The sequence below is a fragment of the Gigantopelta aegis genome, chromosome 10 (assembly GCF_016097555.1).
Source record: "Gigantopelta aegis isolate Gae_Host chromosome 10, Gae_host_genome, whole genome shotgun sequence".
In the NCBI taxonomy this organism is placed as follows: domain Eukaryota; kingdom Metazoa; phylum Mollusca; class Gastropoda; order Neomphalida; family Peltospiridae; genus Gigantopelta; species Gigantopelta aegis.
The window spans coordinates 29,842,772-29,863,321 of record NC_054708.1 but is presented as its reverse complement, the minus strand read 5'-3'; the positions used below and the strand labels follow the sequence as shown (position 1 = coordinate 29,863,321).

At 34.7% G+C, this 20,550-nt stretch overlaps 1 protein-coding gene across 2 annotated transcripts in view; it reads left to right on the top strand.

The window, feature by feature from the left end:
- The window catches only part of LOC121383442 (inositol polyphosphate-5-phosphatase A-like), an 89,690-nt gene extending 85,589 nt beyond the window's left edge, over positions 1 to 4,101 (top strand). The window contains exon 17 of one of the 2 annotated variants that reach the window (XM_041513479.1): positions 68 to 4,101. In XM_041513479.1, the coding sequence (XP_041369413.1) occupies positions 68 to 225 (158 nt within the window). In that variant the 3' untranslated portion in view covers positions 226 to 4,101. The remainder of the gene's footprint in view (positions 1 to 67) is intronic. The other variant, XM_041513478.1, reaches the window with a different exon arrangement.
- Positions 4,102 to 20,550: the final 16,449 nt, after the last annotated feature.

The window sequence follows — 20,550 nt, the reverse complement described above, 5'->3', positions numbered from 1 at the left end:
ATTTTCTGGTTTTTCGTGTTGTTTCCCACAATATTTTAATGTGGATTTTCATCTGTCTACTTTTCAGTGTTAACGCCGAAAGGAGATTATACGCAGCTCCCCGGAGCCGGTGATGTCATCATTCCCAGCACGCAGGTGAAGATCTCCGAGGTCGACACAACACGGTACATCCACATCCGGCAAGGCGACAACTCGACGCGCGTGTTCCGCGAGACTTCCGTTTGACAGAGCGTCTCTCGCATGCTTGACATCACCACTTTCTGCAGTCTTTCAGTTTTAACACAACTTAACAACATGGACGGCTTTCTTTGGAGTCACAGATTTTGTGTGTGCATGAGTGTGGGTGTGTCTGAAGAGAACTCCCGACTGATTTACTAGGTGAAAGAAATGGAAGAAGAGAGGAAGCATTTTGTAAGGAACTTTTATCCAACATATATTGTATATGTGATGAGACTGGCTTCTTGTAGGGTTCATACGGGTGATGGAAATCCTGGAAAGTCGTGCAAAAATCCTGGAATGTTATGCAATTTTGCAAATATGGAATTTGCAAAGGTGGTGTTTCAGGTCTGGAAAAAATCACAAAAGTTTTAGTTGGATTGTGGAAACGTTTGGACATATGTTGATAATTATCAGAAGATGTTGGAAATTTATGTCAAAAAATTATCAAATAATTATAAAATTGAAAACAATTTAAAAAACCACAGACCTACACAAAAACAACAACATTATAATATTAATAATGTTGATGATTGCAGAAAAATCCTTGAATATCCTTGTTAAAAACCGGTCATAGAAAATGCCTTTAAAAAGTCATAGAATTTGGCTTGATAAAGTGTATGAAGCCTGCTCTTGACTGACTGGATGACCAAATGTTATAACTGGATCTTTTGACATGCAAGTTGAAAAGAAAGGAATGTTTCTATAGTGACACCTCGGCATATCTCATTTTTAAGCTATCGCCAGTTGGTGTCTAACATATGGTTAGTTCAACATTTGGTGGAAGGAGGAATATCTGCTGCCATCACAGCCTTCTCTTACTGATAAAGCAAATCTCTTATAATGCACTGCCCCATAAACAGGACAGTACATACCATGGCTTTTTGTGTAGCATTCATAGGGCACTTGTTGGGGGGCAAAAAGTGCTGGAGTTCATGGCAGTTGATCTTGCTACTTATAAAAAATATGACAGAAACTGTTTTGTAACTGGATTCTCGTGGTGCATATGTGTTTATGAGAGATCACCTGGCTGGCTGGCTGTCGTAAAGTAGGATTCCAGGCAAGAAAAGTGATTGTTATTAATTAACGTGTTCCTTTGATAAGCTCATTTGTTGCAAGTTTGTGAAGATGATGACAATAACCACGAGAGAGGTTGTTGGGGTTTTTTTCTTTGGTCGTGAAATTTGTTTTTCAAGTGGAGTTATGATCTAGTTGCTGCATCCTTTCCAAGATATATTCGCCGAAATAAACCTGCACTGGCATCGTTCTCCATCCTTATTACACTTCACAATCCCGGCTCTTCTTGCTGAATTATAATTAGCTGACCAGTGTCCATTAATACCGATTAGCTGGCCTGTCATTATTTGGTGGAACGCTGTTTGTACAACCAACAAACATCTGTTGGATTCTGTCAGTGTTTTTCAACTATTAGAGAGAGAGAAATCCATGACACTTGTTTTTACATTAACATCGATGTTTGGTAGTTTCATCAGTATTTGCTGAGCATTGTAATAACATCAGTATACATACATGTATGTAATGCATATTATATATATATATATATATATATACTTCATCTCCTCATTATTGTATTGAATGTTCTGTAATAGTGTATTATATGTTAATTTAAATTATTATTTAACCCCTGTCCACCCCTGCATGTGTAAGTGGGGATGGATATTGTAAAACTATCCAAATGGCATGTGTTTTTGTTTGTTGTCCACTGGATGTGTCATCAGTTCTGATCTTTTTTATCATAGTACTGCCATGTAGGGAGGAAACTGGTAAAATTTAGAGCTTACTTATAGTTTTCTTTAAAAAAAATAAAAATAATAATGTTGGTGTCCATGTATTTTGGCCCAAACTGGTAAAGTTTTGAGGTCATAATTTTCTATTTAAAAAAAAAAGAAGAAAAAAAAGAGAAGAAATTAAACATGTGTCTATGTATTTTGGCCCAAATTGTTAAAATTTTGCAGTCACTCATAATGTCCTTTAAAGAAAGAAGAAAAAATTAATGTTGGTGTTCATGTATTTGGGCCCAATATGTGAACAGATGAATCTGAGACTTACTGAAGGTTCAACCAAAGATAATAGATGGAATTGCTCTTTATGTCATTTCCTCTTAGACCGATTTTTGCCAAAGATCTGCATGTACATGTAGTAGTTCATAGTTTTGCACCAAATAACTCCCTGTTCTTGATATTAAAAACTAGAAGTCACTTTTATCCATAGATGTCTTTTTGAAATTTATTTTCCATTGTATTTTCATTTGATTTTCTTGAGAGAATATTTTGTTTGTTGAATATTTATGGTTGACAGCGTGAAAAACTCAACAAAAATATAATTATATATATATTCACTCATAAATGTTTATTATCTCTTCAGAAGCCTGCCACTTTCAATAGACTGTAGTTTACTGTTAAAAATTATAGACATGTAGTGACTGTCTTAGAAGTCGTATACTGAAACTGAGCAAGATTTAACTTGCGGTTAAACTTGTACAATAGTTCAAAGGTGTTTTAACACTAATGGCTATGACAGTTTGCATCGATTTAGCACCAGATTTATTTTAGTCAATACAAAAACATTAGGCAAGAATTGTTGTAAAATGAACATACAAATATTCTGTTTATTATGACATTTTGTATGTTGGATAATGAGTAATCACAGGCGTAGGAAGGAGCCAAAAAATTGAGGGTGTGTGTACATACATACATACATACATACATACATACATACATACATACATACATACATACATACATACATACATACATACATACATACATGTACATAACATGTACATACATATAAATGTATAAATATGTAAAAACCATTGCTGCTTTTACAAAGTTAGGGGGCACATGCCCCCCCCCCCTCCCCCCACTCACTTCCTACGCCAGTGCTAATAATTTACTTGTTATGACAAATTTGTTTTAAAACTTCTCTTGAGAATGTCTATTTTTATAGTTTTCCACCTGAATGTGTGTACAAGCTAAAGACATTTCTGTTTAAAGTATCCAGTAGTATTTGTTAAAAGCTGTGTAAATGTGTCTTTTTTCATCACTGTATTAGACTAATTGTTGTGCTTCAAAGAATTTCAATCAAAATGTTGTACACTATTGTTAATTTTCTTTATATTTATTACCTGAATAATATTTTGTAATTTTAAAAATCTCAAGATTTTAAAATATTTCAAACCTGTAAGAGTTACATGAAAGGCATTGTTACTGAACATCCAACAGGTACATGTAGACCGATGTGCATGACGAAATGGTGTGCAACATACATGTACATGCATCGGCATTGGTTGACCACCAGAACATTGAGCTAGGACATTTTCACATAAATACCTACAAAATTTGATGTCTTTATATTTATACCCATTATGGAGGGAAATCTACCTAAAAGGTATATATTAAACAGACCCATAGGAACTGGGGGAGCAGTGTGCTATGTACTCGAGGACAAATCTGTATAAATAAAGATAAAAATATGGCTGATCCCCTCCCCCCACTAGATGTTGTTCCCCCCTCCACTCCAGATATCATTCCTAAGGGTATAAAATCTGGTTAATGTTTGCAGGTGACTTGAGTGAAACAAGGAACCTGCTTACAAAATTCACCCCAAAACTAGCCAGTTGCTAAACTTTTATATAAAGTGGCTACAACTTTTAATATTTGGCAAATAAAAGTTGGTCCATATTAGTTGCATTTTTATAATTTACAAACTCTGTTATCTCCATATCAATCTTAACAGAAGCAGGATTTAGCTCAGTCTGATGAGTGATCACTTGAGGTGCTTGTGTAGCAGGATCGAACCACCTTGATGGATCCATTCAACTGATTGGATTTTTTTTTGTTCCAACCAATGCACCACAACTGGTCAAAGGCCGTAGTATGTGCTTTCCCATCTGTTGGAAAGTGCATACCGTATACGCAAATATTTTCGCGGCTAAAATAATTCGCGATAGGGCTTTCATTTTACATTTTCACGAGGAATTATTTTTGCAACTGTCCTCCGATAATAAAATCAAAATTACCCATATTTCATTTGCCAAACTCTTTTCAATGATGATTTCACGCACACATTTGGACATGTTCACCATGCTGTCAGTGAGACGTCAATGTTGTATGTACATGTGTATGTCTAATAAGACTATTGTCATGTTATCGATGGAACACGCACATGTGATACAGAACATTGAAAAACGCAAATATAAGAAATAACTTTTCATTATTGGTGGTACCCACAAACTTCCATTCACGGTTACAAAGAAAACAAAACTGAGATTACGTAACAACAGACTTGCACCCAAATGTGTGTCATTTCGATCAAATCCATGTGACCATGCAGGTTTACAGAATCACGTGACCTTATGGACCTCTGCTTGAGTCTGATATGGGTTGGGCGTGTAGAGATAAGACTATATATTATAAGGTAAATAATAATATATCAAATCGGAAATAAGTTCGCATGTAATTAAATTCGCGGTGCTATCAACATGTTCGCGATTTTCGCGGTATATTTTATTCGCGAACATATTTGTGTATACAGTATATAAGATCCTTTGCTGCATACGAAAAATGTAACGGGTTTCCTCTGATGACTACGACTCTGAAATACCAAATGTTTGACATCCAATAGCCGATGATTAATTAATCAATGTGCTCTAGTGGTGTCATTAAACAAAAGAAACCAACATATCCAGCTAGAGTATATTAACTTGCTACATTGTGTAGAGAGGTATGATAATAGTGGTGACATACATTGTCTTGGGGTGGGGTTTTTAGCAGTATATTTTTGGTGGTGTTGAGTAATGATTGCACACACACCTACATTGTACCAACAAATTGTATTGGCACTATTGCTAACTCGATGTGACTGACTGATTAATCAGTATATGTATAATTGTATTATGTGCCTCATATGCCGTGGTTTACGGCCTGAGAGTAAATAAAGTTCTGTTCTGTTTGTTCTGCCAAGAAAGGTGAGGGATCACTCATTCTTTCCTCCACACTCGTCTATAAAGTTGAAGATTAGTGGCAAATTGATCAACTTGCAATAATGTTTTTTTAGTAAATTTCATTTAAAACTTCATGTGATTACTCGCCTAGCACCATATTTCAGGAGAGTGATCTTCAACTCTCCTTCGTTTTGCTCATGGCGAAGATTGGCAGGTTTGTGCCGGGCAAAGACATGATGGTCGTTTCCAATCTGCAGTTTGTACTGATAAGAACTTCTTTCATGCTAATAAGCCCGTCCAATCGGCTGGTGTGTGCTGGCACACATTTTGTTTTCACTACTGCTAAATTGAGTTGGTATTCACCGGTAGGTCTGTGCCAAGCATAAGGTTAGTGATGTAGGAATTAATCAAAATATTTGCTACGTATTATTTATTAATATATTTTAGCAGTATTCCTTACAGTGTTGAACCATTTCAAAAATTATGTATGTATACATGTAAGATTTTTTTAAACATGTTAGAAAGAAATTTACTCAGCATAAGTGTCCATTTCATTTAGAACATTAGAATCGTAATTAACTGTGATTTACCACTTAAAATATTTACTATAAATGTATCAACTTAGTTTGTACATTGATGATATATATAGATTATTGTCCAGTCAAACTTCCTCAATGTAACACCTCTGTTAAGCAGCCGCCTGTCATAAAATACCACCATTGTATTGTGTCGGACCATCTACCAATCTATATATTATTGTAGTTCAGTTTAACCTCTGATAAGCAGCAACATACAGTAAACTTTTATTCTTTCAAATAAAGCTAATATAATACAGTGTAACCCATAACAAGCAACTAACTCTTTTAACAGGCAGATTTTTAAGTTTCAGTTTAACTTTATTAATTGTTGTACTTTTTATCCAATTAAGGTTCATTCACACTGTCCTTGGCACACACCTCAGATATCTGGGCTGTCTGTTCAGGACAATAGATTAATGACAGGCCAATGGATTTCAGGGAAAATGAAGCACTGTTAGCAAAACCACGGAACCAAAAGTCTTGTTATCCATATTATCGTGTATTATAATTCGCCATTACCATGATCACATAAAAACACTTTCCAGTGGGTTCCAATAATAGCAGGACATGAATGATTTGTTTACTCTCCATGGAGCCATTAAAACTTGGTCTGAGTGGAAGCAGGTACCAAGAAATTTGATAGCCAGTGGTCAATTTTGATAGGTGGTCTATTTAACACGGGTTTGATACATTATATATATTAATTATATTGCTTATTATTGCAGGCGTCAAACTTAAGAATTTGTCTCCCACTGCAATTTTAAAAAGAACTGCAAAGGGTGAAACAGTCCACCGACGGCAATTTTGAGCCTGCGTATGGCAATTTTTTTAAAAGTGACATTTGCAGAAAATAAACCTGACTGTTATTTGTAGACATCTTTTAAATGTGCAAATGTTAAATATTGGCAGATAATGTACACCAGGTGTATACATTTTGCCATTGTTGAGGAGTTTTACAAAAGTGCCATCGGTGATGCTCTCTACCTACGGCAGTTTATATTTCAATGACGGCCGTTGCCCGTCGGTGCCGCCGTTAAGTTTGAGCCCTGTTATTATTTAATCTGTCAGGATTAATGCATTAACAAAACTTGAGCATAATAATTATTAGCATCCTGATCGCTATGATTTATCCTTACCCTGTGTAAAACTGTGTATAATGTACATGTATTTTATCAGTAGTCTGTTAACGAAACCTGAGCATAATTGTTAGCATCATGATTGCTTTAATCTAGCTATCATTACACTGCAATCCTGTACAATGTATTTTGTCAGTAGTCTGTTTGAGAACAGTATGAAGGCAAGACATGAATTGTAAATAAATTAATGTCAGTTTTAAGCTATACATACCAGTATTGTATATTGCTGTTGTAATGCGACTGATTCGTGCTAACTTACCCCAGCTCAAATTCTAAAGCTTTAGTTTTCCACAACTCCATCCCACACCCCTCAAAATGTGTGTATATATATATACACACACACATATATATATATATATACATAAATATTCCTTTATGAATTTATAACAGTTTAATTGCTTTTTATTATAAATAAATATATACATGTAAACTGCATATAAATCACTGAATGTTCAGTTTGCTGCCAAAATTGTGCTGTGGGTTTTAGCAAACCAAACATATTAATTGCATTGTTAAATTGCTTTCAATAATGACCAAAAGAATGTGTCAAATTGTTTATTAAGTATGTCAAAATGAGGCTTATCAAACTTATACTAACTTTGTTTTCCATTATTATTATTATTTTTATTATTATTATTATTATTATTCTATCCATATTGCATTCATATTTTGATGTGTAACTAGCATAGAAATTAAAATTATGTTCAGCTTGTTGTGAATTTATTGACACATGCATTATTATGTAGCATATATGTAGCATAATACTAAGTATTATTGCCACAGCTACATATTTTGTCAAACTTAACTATTTAATAAATCAGTGCTCTGATAAATGTGAGCTTAACAAGAATCAGTCATACATGCCAAAAATGCCAAAACCATAGACTGTTTATACACAAATTAATTATAATAACAGTTGATTTGCTTTATATTATCATTTTTTTTCTGTATATTATTTGAACCAATTATGCATAAAGAAAACATATAGGCAGACCTGTTAAAATACTTAGGTGAATAAATTCTGGAACATTTTCCTGTCTAAAATCATGAGAAAGTCGAAGTGTTTAGTACAATACTCAGTTGATGGAATACTGTCCCATCAGAATATACAGTGGACTGTGTCAAACGGATTCAGAAGGATTGATCAAATGTGTCTGTTGACTGTTATAAAGAGAGTGACGGATTGGACTGATTTTAATTGACTTATCGTAACATAAAATTAAGTCTGAAAAATTAACCAAGTCTATATATTATTTACGACCATCTACCAGAAAACAGAGATAAATACTTCCATTTTTGTTTAAGAATGTAACACTTAATACTCTCTTGTTTATTTATCTGATTAAGTTTAGCTTTTGCAAGGTATATACATCTGTGTTGTATGTAGACATACAGTATTAACAGAGTCCGTACTTAACAGTTAATAACCAATGATTTTGAATAAAAGAACAGGCAGTAATAAAGAAAAATGACACACACAGCCTAGACTTAAAATTAGTTATACCATCATGTTACACACCTTCCTAAGAATGAATTGATTTTCATTATACATACTTTGTTTAACGATAAGCAATTACAAGAGGTGTGGGACATAGTTCCAACAGCTAAATGACTGAATAATTGGCCCATCGTTGTCTAGCATGTTACAAAGAAGTCACACTCTATTGAATAATACTGATAAATGTGCCAGTGTAGACTTGAGCTAATTACTATAAAAACAATTCCTTTGTTATTGAATTTCTCCTGTCATGGACGGAGGAGCCGCCCAAGGCCGGCTCTTGTGCCCACGACAGGCGTGCGCTACAACAGCTTGTTCTGAATGTGCATGTAAAACCCTATGACATGACATGACATATTGAATTTACATCCAGCATCCAGACTAGACAGAGTTTAACACCTAATAAATTAACTGTAACTGGACGGATTGAATTTACATCCAGAGTCTAGAGTCGACAGCATCCATACTAGACAGATTAACACACATTAAATTAATTGTAACTAGACGGGGCTTTGAGATAAGCACTGGTTACGCTCACAGAAATCCGGATTACACAGTTGCCGGTTTGGACATAGTCCACTGTATCCGTATATCATTAGATTTTATTGGAAATAGATAAAACAACAATGAGATTGGCGGTTTTTTTTAATACTTTTGAATCCCTCCCCATTTGAAATGTACTGTTCGTTAAGGCATTTTTGTTTTGTTTTTTGTTAACTGTTGTGCAAACTGATGGCAGCTCTGAAATGTTTGTGCCATGTTATATCATTCTAAATCAAATTGTTCCATAACATGTACCCGTACACATTTTTTTTTAAAACCCAGTGGACTTCATTGATATGTGCAAACCTGTTGTTTTTGTTTGTTATATGTAATTATAGTTGCATTTGTTGGTGTTTTGAAATCAAATAAAGTTAAAACATGATCTATTGTTCTACCTCACCATACTGTACATGCTGTATTCTGTGTCATTCAGTTTAATTTTCTGTTTGTTAATGTACCGGTAATAGTAAAACAATTTCTTTACAATAGGTCAAACTTCAAAAATATGAAATCTAAAGTACTAGAAGATAATTATGATTTAAAGGTTATTGTGAAGTATTACACAAACAAACCGGAATAAAAGAAATAAAATTCATAAATATGTACAGTAACTGTTGTTATGTTTAGTACCGGTAAGTTACTATTAATTTATTTTTTTAATTATGAAATGTATATGCATCGTCTGAAGATGTACATTAAGAAATATCCTTCATATCTTCGTCCAGGGTCAAATCCAGGGTATTTGTAGTGGGTACACATCCTCCAATCCCACAGCACTATTTTATTCCACAACATGAAAACTTTGACTTGTATAAAATTTCATCAGTAAACTCTGATGGGTATTACCCCCATTTACTTGCACTAAACATCTTGGTGTTTTGCACGCTCGCGTTCAGTGCCCCCACCCCTTACAGATCATCTGCCCTTAACATCACCTGTTTATTTGCCCCCACCCCATACAGATCATCTTCCCTTAATATCACCTGTATCATCAAAAGAACCATTTCACAATATTCTTTACCGAATCATTTAATTATTATAAAATGTACTGTGCATGTAATAGATTTTTAAAATGGAAAGTTAGAAAACAAAATCGTTTAGTTTTAGTGTATACATGTATATAATGCAGTACATGTGTAGTGCAATATTTATTTTTCTCTCAGCAATTTATTTTGAAATTCATTTCTATAATAAAGATTATCATTAATAACAGACTTGAAGATTAATGTGTGATTTTGGGGTTGGTTTTTTTAAAATGAGAAGAAAAAAAATCTTGTCTTAAATTAATTTATAATAATTGGTAATCTGACATTTGAAGGTTCAGCAACTGATGGTTAAAGACAGATTGTGGTTGAAGTATTTTAAATATTAAAGTTAAAGTTGGTTTTGTTTAACGACACAACTAGAGCACATTGTTTAAATATTAAAGAATTATTAATAATCTTTCTTTTTTTATCTCACGTTTACGCTATGAAATAAAACAGACTGGTTTGTGCATTTTTAGAAGAAGTCACACAAAGGCAGCTCATGGTGTTTATATGGTGACAACATTCCCATAAAAAAGAAGAAAGTTACAAATATGTGATGTGGATTCATTTCTTAAAGCAGTGCAAAGTCTTCAAGCCAGAAGAAATCTTCCAAACTATTTGCAAAAGAAATCTGAACTGAAATATCATAATGTATAATCTGACCAAAAACAAAAGAAATTTGAACTGAACTATCATAATGTATAATCTGACCCAAAACAAAAGAAAAAGTGATCTCCTAAAGATAAAAAAAGATAGTGTACTTCTGTGCAAGCTTTGTCCATGTATGTTTGTGCTATATATTCATGTGGGTTAGACTTTCCTGAATTCTGTTCTATGTATGCATTAAAACCTTAGACTTAATTAAAAACTAAAAACTTTAATGATATTTATTTTTAGTAATGGCTCTTTGGAATAACCTGTATAATATTGACAAAGATCACATGTTTTTCCTAGTCTTTGCTCAAATTTGACATCAATTAACCCAGCTGATTTTGCAAGGGATATTTTTTTTGACTTCTTGTTTTGCTTTTGTTTTAAAAGAGTAAACTGGCATGAACCCATACATGTACTCACACACACACACACTTCAGCACATTGTATGTTCGTGAAAAGTTGATATGAAAATGACCCATAAGTAAACATTGTTTACAATAACCCGACTGACTCATAAAAATTGCAGTAAACACTATACCAACATTACTAATATTTCTTTTTCTTTCTCTTTTTCTCTCCCCTCCACCTCTCCCCCCCCCCCCCCCTTAATATACATGTGCTGTAAATCGAAATGTTTTGCAATTATTTCATTATATTTAGATTGTTTCACTTGAGCATAATTTTCATACTTTGTCATAAAACTTAGTTTTTTGTATTTGTACATATGAGTATGTATATATTCATGTTTACAAAGATCAGTCATATTATATATGATAGTGAATAGTACATTGACTAAACATTTTGGTAACTTAATTGTTGGCATACTCATTTATTTTGCAGCTATTTTAAACCCATATCATAACTGAATCCTGAAACTGATAATTCAGATAAGAATTTTACAAGTAATTTTATGCATGTGATATCATTCTGTTTGTATGTATAAGACTGGGCATTTCAATGAAACTAAATTAAATTAAAGGAATTTTTGTGATTGAGACTCGGAACATTAATAGTAAATCACCCCAATTATTAGGCAGTTGAAATCATATACCGTGCAACCTGTCTAAACTTGAACCTGAACAAATGAGAATTCTTTTAAAACACACAAGTTTCATGGTCCCAGATTTTCTAAATTCTAAAATGTTACTCTCTAAACACCGGATCCTGTCGAAATCAGACAAAATTTAGGTCCCCGGCAAGGTCCCATTTAGACAGATTTTACTGTATTGGTTTTGATCCGTACCTGTGACATCACCCTGTTGTTCCAACTGTAGATTATTTTTCAAAAATCTACAGCTGTAAAAATGGCATGTAATTAAATGTCCATTATATTCATTATAATTTAAAGCCATCTCATTGGTCCAGCTAAAACCACACCTTATGTCAGGGAACGTCACATCAGATGACATCACTTTATATTGCTACCGAGACTTTGTATTATTGAGTGTTTTTTGTTCTAGAATTCAAAAAGAATTAAAAATAAAATATGATCTTGTTTGTGTAAATTTACTTAAAAGGATTGTCTATTATTTCTTGTTGGGTCACCATCATCATGGCAAACTGATTCACACAATGTGCACATATTTTTTATATGTATCTCCTGATGAACCTACAACAAATAACGGACAATTCTTAATTGAACCTGTGTGCATTTAGGTCAGAAATACCAACCCACAACTGGCTGAACTTTTACATTGTAAACAATTAAGTACAACATTTTAGCCCACAACATTTTGGGCAACATCAGCAGCATCAAATGAACATGTAATTAAGAAGTCTTATAAACCAGGGGCCTAATTCACCAAACCCTCGTAACTGCGATCTCGCAGTGCAGTGTTAAAAGACTTGCAAAGAAGATACTATGTTGTCTAGCAGAGCCTAAGAGACCTTTGTGAAATTAGGTCCCAATACTTGTAATAGTAAAGTCTTAGTATGGAATATCATGATGAATGTCGAATACTAAATCAGAAATCATACATTACACGTTTTGTACATGTCTCATGCTTTATAATGCAAGCTATTATCCACTCCTGAGAAGTTACTGGTTGAATTGTTCAGTTGTTTATATGTCCAAAAGGATCCTGTCATTTTGTTTATTTATTTATTTATGTACATTTCCCATGGCATTTTAACCACTTTTTCATTAACAATATAAAATAAGTAAATTTTTCAGTCACTTAGATTTTTTTTAATGAATGATAGATCAAAAGTGTGAATTTATGAAAAAGAATTAACTCTGCTTGTGATTTTTTTTTTTTTTTTTTTTTAAATCCACACTTTGTTGTACATTCTCCACTACATGATGCCTTTTCTTACTGTTGAAGAATTACTCATTACTTACAACTTCTTGTGTGTGTTGTCAATTTTGGCAAATCCACTGTGTTCCTGGGCCCCGTTCCACAAAGCAATCTTAGCACTAAGATCACCTCAAGTCCATAAATACCTTATGCACTTCAGGTGATCATAATGCTAAGATCGCTTCGTAGAACGGGGCCCTGGTCAACTTGGTGGTTTTATCTGTTAATTTAAAAAGAGTCAAAAATCATTACCTCAACCTCTGTGAATTATCTCACAAGTCTATAATATGTGTCAGGAAGTTGTCCCATGGAATAATTTTCACTAAAAACTGTTATGTTTATCTTAAACCACTGATATCTCAAACCTGTTGGTTTTTGTCCATTCAACAATGAGATAACAAAGTTTGTCTGTACTATACTTGTGACATGATTTGGGCAAGAAGGAAAAAACATCACCACTGGACTGCAGAATCTTCCATAAAGAGTTGCAATTTGTTTTTAATAGGGTTTTTTTGTTCTTGTTTTTCGTTTTGTTTTTTGTTGTGCTACGGAATTAGGCAAACACATTTTTTGTTTGCCTAGTGATTAATTTACAAATATTTCAGAATATACAACATGACATTGTATATGTGGGAAGAAAATGTTTTAACAAAATTGCCTGTGATTGTAAACTTCTGTATTTGTACCAACTAACTAACCTGTGGATGAAACCTTTATACCAAGAAATAAATGTGTCTGCACAAGAAAAGTGTTTGTTTTATGTTTCTTCTTTCTGGCGGGCAGGATTTAGCTCAGTCGGTTGAATGCTCGCTTGAGGTGTTCGCGTCGCAGGATCAAACCACCTCGGTGGATCCATTCAACTGATTGGGTTTTTTCTCGTTCCATCCAGTCCACCACAACTGGACAAAGGCTGTGGTATGTGCTTTCCTGTCTGTGGGAAAGTGCATATAAAAGATCCCTTGCTGCACTAGGCAAAATGTAGCGGGTTTCCTCTGATGACAACGAGTCAGAATTACCAAATGTTTGACATCCAATAGCCGATGATTAATTAATCAATGTGCTCTAGTGGTGTCGTTAAACAAAAGAAACAAACATATCCAGCTAGAGTATATTAACTTGCTACATTGTGTAGAGAGATGATAATAGTGGTGACATACGTTGTCTTGGGGTGGGTTTTTTTTAGCAATATATTTTTGGTGGTGTTGAGTAAAGAGGCAGGATGTAGCCCAGTGGTAAAGTGCTCGCTTGATGGACAGTCGGTCTAGGATCGATCCCCATCGGTGACCCCATTGGGTTATTTCTCAATCCAGCCAGTGCTCCATAACTGGTGTAACAAAGGCTGTGGTATGTACTATCCTGTCTGTGGGATGGTGCATATAAAAGATCCCTTGCTGCTAATCGAAAAAGAGTAGCCCATGAAGTGGCGACAGCGGGTTCCCTCTCTCTATCTGTGTGGTCCTTAACCATATGCCTGATGCCATATAACTGTAATTTAAAGTGTTGAGTGCGTTGTTAAATAAAACATTTCCTTCCTTCCTTGACTGGACAAAGGCAAGCTAATAGAGTACCCCCTCTCTTTCGCAAACAAACCACTGCCCTGGACTGACAACCCAGATATCTGATGTGTGTGTCCAGGACAGTGTGCTGAACCATAACTCGACCTAATTTGATAACCCCGTCGGTAGGGCCCATTGGGTTATTTCTCATTCCAGCCAGTGCATATAAAAGATCCTTTGCTACTAATTAAAAAAAAATGTAGTGGTGTCGGTTAAACAAAACAATTTTTTTTAGTTTTCTTTCTTCTTTCTTTTTTGTTACCAGTACATTTTGCAGCACTAATAAGTCAAGATATAAAAATATTTTGTGTTTTGACCAAAGACTTAACATCTACTTATGCACAAATAACAATGTTTATTATCCATATGGTTCAACATAACCGAGTTAATACTAATCATACAAAGCATGTGTAATAACAAGTGTAATGACGTAATTTTGGGAAGCGACGTTATAACATTACGTTGTTTCTCCAGTCCTAGCTCAGACTGTATTTGAAATATGACGTCATTTCGTTGTGTCCTGGTTGTGGCTGAAACATTTTGAGTTGGGTCTTGTTATTCATAAAGAAAACAACAATAATAATATGGATAATAAAGAAATTATTACACTCATGTGAGAGTCGTACTGATTTTATGAAACTCGTGTCAGGATTCATGTATTATCCTCGCTCTTGCTCAGGCAATACAAAAATCCTGACACTTATTTTGTAAAATCTGTACTACACAAGGTTTTATAATAATCTCTATGTAAAACACCTCTTAGAATGTCCTCTAAACATGCAGAGATGGGATGTAGCACAATGCCAATGATAGAACTCTAGCTTTTATAATAATCTGTATGTAAAACACCTCTTAGAATGTCCTCTAAACATGCAGAGATGGGATGTAGCACAGTGTCAATGATAGAACTCTATGTAAAACACCTCTTAGAATGTCCTCTAAACATGCAGAGATGGGATGTAGCACAGTGTCAATGATAGAACTCTATGTAAAACACCTCTTAGAATGTCCTCTAAACATGCAGAGATGGGATGTAGCACAGTGCCAATGATAGAACTCTAGCTTTTATAATAATCTGTATGTAAAACACCTCTTAGAATGTCCTCTAAACATGCAGAGATGGGATGTAGCACAGTGCCAATGATAGAACTCTAGCTTTTATAATAATCTGTATGTAAAACACGTCTTAGAATGTCCTCTAAACATGCAGAGATGGGATGTAGCACAGTGCCAATGATAGAACTCTAGCTTTTATAATAATCTGTATGTAAAACACCTCTTAGAATGTCCTCTAAACATGCAGAGATGGGATGTAGCACAGTGCCAATGATAGAACTCTAGCTTTTATAATAATCTGTATGTAAAACACCTCTTAGAATGTCCTCTAAACATGCAGAGATGGGATGTAGCACAGTGCCAATGATAGAACTCTAGCTTTTATAATAATCTCTATGTAAAACACCTCTTAGAATGTCCTCTAAACATGCAGAGATGGGATGTAGCACAGTGCCAATGATAGAACCCTAGCTTTTATAATAATCTGTATGTAAAACACCTCTTAGAATGTCCTCTAAACATGCAGAGATGGGATGTAGCACAGTGCCAATGATAGAACCCTAGCTTTTATAATAATCTGTATGTAAAACACCTCTTAGAATGTCCTCTAAACATGCAGAGATGGGATGTAGCACAGTGCCAATGATAGAACTCTAGCTTTTATAATAATCTCTATGTAAAACACCTCTTAGAATGTCCTCTAAACATGCAGAGATGGGATGTAGCACAGTGCCAATGATAGAACTCTAGCTTTTATAATAATCTCTATGTAAAACACCTCTTAGAATGTCCTCTAAACATGCAGAGATGGGATGTAGCACAGTGCCAATGATAGAACTCTAGCTTTTATAATAATCTCTATGTAAAACACCTCTTAGAATGTCCTCTAAACATGCAGAGATGGGATGTAGCACAGTGCCAATGATAGAACTCTAGCTTTTATAATAATCTCTATGTAAAACACCTCTTAGAATGTCCTCTAAACATGCAGAGATGGGATGTAGCACAATGCCAATGATAGAACTCTATGTAAAACACCTCTTAGAATGTCCTCTAAACATGCAGAGATGGGATGTAGCACAGTGTCAATGATAGAACTCTAGCTTTTATAATAATCTCTATGTAAAACACCTCTTAGAATGTCCTCTAAACATGCAGAGATGGGATGTAGCACATTGCCAATGATAGAACCCTAGCTTTTATAATAATCTGTATGTAAAACACCTCTTAGAATGTCCTCTAAACATGCAGAGATGGGATGTAGCACAATGCCAATGATAGAACCCTAGCTTTTATAATAATCTGTATGTAAAACACCTCTTAGAATGTCCTCTAAACATGCAGAGATGGGATGTAGCACAGTGCCAATGATAGAACTCTAGCTTTTATAATAATCTCTATGTAAAACACCTCTTAGAATGTCCTCTAAACATGCAGAGATGGGATGTAGCACAATGCCAATGATAGAACTCTATGTAAAACACCTCTTAGAATGTCCTCTAAACATGCAGAGATGGGATGTAGCACAGTGCCAATGATAGAACTCTAGCTTTTATAATAATCTCTATGTAAAACACCTCTTAGAATGTCCTCTAAACATGCAGAGATGGGATGTAGCACAGTGCCAATGATAGAACTCTAGCTTTTATAATAATCTCTATGTAAAACACCTCTTAGAATGTCCTCTAAACATGCAGAGATGGATGTAGCACAGTGCCAATGATAGAACTCTAGCTTTTATAATAATCTCTATGTAAAACACCTCTTAGAATGTCCTCTAAACATGCAGAGATGGGATGTAGCACAATGCCAATGATAGAACTATATGTAAAACACCTCTTAGAATGTCCTCTAAACATGCAGAGATGGGATGTAGCACAGTGCCAATGATAGAACTCTAGCTTTTATAATAATCTCTATGTAAAACACCTCTTAGAATGTCCTCTAAACATGCAGAGATGGGATGTAGCACAGTGCCAATGATAGAACTCTAGCTTTTATAATAATCTCTATGTAAAACACCTCTTAGAATGTCTTCTAAACATGCAGAGATGGGATGTAGCACAATGCCAATGATAGAACTCTGTGTAAAACACCTCTTAGAATGTCCTCTAAACATGCAGAGATGGGATGTAGCACAGTGCCAATGATAGAACTCTAGCTTTTATAATAATCTCTATGTAAAACACCTCTTAGAATGTCCTCTAAACATGCAGAGATGGGATGTAGCACAGTGCCAATGATAGAACTCTAGCTTTTATAATAATCTCTATGTAAAACACCTCTTAGAATGTCCTCTAAACATGCAGAGATGAGATGTAGCACATTGCCAATGATAGAACTCTAGCTTTTATAATAATCTCTATGTAAAACACCTCTTAGAATGTCCTCTAAACATGCAGAGATGGGATGTAGCACAATGCCAATGATAGAACTCTAGCTTGGGGTATAATATGGGTCACAGGACGGGGGGGGGGGGGGGGGGGGGGGGGGGGGGGGATTATGTTTTCCCTGATGTATACATCAAAAGCAATGGTATGTAGTGAGATATGGGGGGAAGAGGGGTTTTTTATTGTTCAATAACACCACTAGAAACACACTGATTTATTAATCACCGGCTACTGGATGTCAAACATTTGGTAATTTTGACTTACAGTCTTAGAGAGGAATCTTGCCATATTTTTCCATAAATAGCAATGGATCTTTTATATGTGCGTTTTTGTGAGCAGATTACTATACAAAATTTTACGTTGTCAGAGTATACTTTAAGTCGAAAGTCTAGAGGTAAAGCGCTCTGCTCATGCATGGTCGGTCTAGGATCGATCCACATCTGTGGGTACACTGGCATATTTCTCATTCCAGCCAGTGCACCTGACTAGTAGGTATATCAAAGGCCATGGTATATGCTATCCTGTTCGTCGGATGGTGCAAAGAAAAGATCCCATGCTACTAATGGAAAAATGTTGTAGGTTTCTTATCTAAGACTATTTGTCGAAATTACCAAATGTTTGACATCCAATAGCCGAGGATTAATAAATCAATGTGCTCTAGTGATGTCGTTAAACAAAACAAACTTCTGTTTTGCCACTCCCAAGGTTTGTTTGACAAATCTAACCCTGCATAAACAGTAAAATAAAGTTTGTTTTATTTAACGACACCACTAGAGCACATTGATTTTTTATCTTATCATCGCCTATTGGACATCAAATATAATACAGAGCCAGTGTAATATTTAAACAGTTACGATAGGACATGCACTGAGCAATCACCATCAAAATAGTTGTATATAGGCCAACATGTTCATGAAAGGTATGTCTGGCATCTTCTACATCAGTTGTCAATATTCACTGACAGAAAGGTCTGGCTGCAGATGTGGCTATGGTATTGTGTTTATGTTTGGTTGTTACATATAGATTTCATTCATTAGTTTATTATTTGAGGCAAGACATGGCTCGGTGGTTATAAAGCGCTTGACAATACATGATGTTCTGTATGTGTGATGGTGCATATAAATCACTGTAGGTGAACGGATTTGTATTTACATTTTTTTTACATCGGATGTGGAACTAGTGTTTAGCGAGACATCGGGTTGTATATTCTACAACGTGAGAGGTAGGTAGTAAAAATATTCAATTTTACAATTGGTTTTTACAATTTGACGCTAGTTATCATTTCTGTCTGGGCTGTCCAGGACTGTGGGTTAGTTTAAGTTGTTAGTGGTCAGTGAGAGAAAAGAGGGTGTTGTGGTCTTACACCTACCCATTGAGTGCTCTAAGTCTAAACTAAATGTCAAATTATACATAAGTTAGATACTGAATAGTTTAAAGGGACATTCCAGAGTTTGCTGCAATTTTTATGTTATCAACTAACGGAGACTTTTTAACGATTGTAATTACATATCAAATATATTTTTCTGCATAAAATATTAGTGGCTGCATATTAAACGTGTTTCTGATCGTTCTAATATTTGTACTTTGTTAAATTTCATTTTATTTCCTAAAATATAATTTTTTCGTATGTGCAAATTAAAAAAAAAAAAAATTAGTTGAAACAATATTTATTTTGCAAATCGAATTTGGGATTGGCCAACAGGCAAGTGCCTATATTAAGGCCTCTCCCTACATTTAACAAATATACATGTTATACATCAAGATGGCTAGAACAAAATTACAATAAAGATAACACGGATAGTTGTGGGAAATAGAAGGGAGGAGTGTGTAGAAGAAACAAAGAATAAATAGCAAACAGTTAGAATGGTTAAATGGTTAATTGATCTCGAAACGCTTACTATTAATAAGAAAATTCTCAACAGATTTAAATATAGAGATATTATCTTGGACACTTAAATTTGAATCTCCAAATAGTAAAGTATGACACTTGAAATTATGGTAGTTCAGTAAATGGGTATTGCGAGCTGCAGTGTATGTTGGACAAAAACATTAAAAAAATTCAGCATCTTCAACTGGATGGCCACAAATACAAGAAGGGGTATCTGTCACATGTCGTACAAATTTGTGACCATTCAAATCACTGGTACCCAAACGGAGTCGGCTATGTAGAATCTGTTGCCATCTATCACCTTCATAAAAATAGGATGGAACAGCAGGGTCGTGTTTGTTCATTTGTATTTTAAACAATTTTAATGGAGAAGAATTTCTAATATCAGGTAACAGATTGTTCCATAATTTTACTGCAGAAGGAGTTCGAAAACAATTTTGTTCGACAAAAATATGTTTGTAGGTTTTCCGCATTAACACATATGCGTTACAACATGCATTAGGATTTTCAACAGTTATATACAGCGAAGTATCATTAGCAAACAGTTGTATATTTGAGGTGATATCACTTACAATATCATTTATATATATCAAAAACAGAATAGGACCGAGGACGGAACCTTGAGGGACACCTGTTGGGACAGTCTTGATATGAGAAAACTGGTTATGCAATACTACACGATGTTCCCGATGGAATAGATAACTTTCAAACCATGCTAATAATTTTCCTTTAATACAACATTTT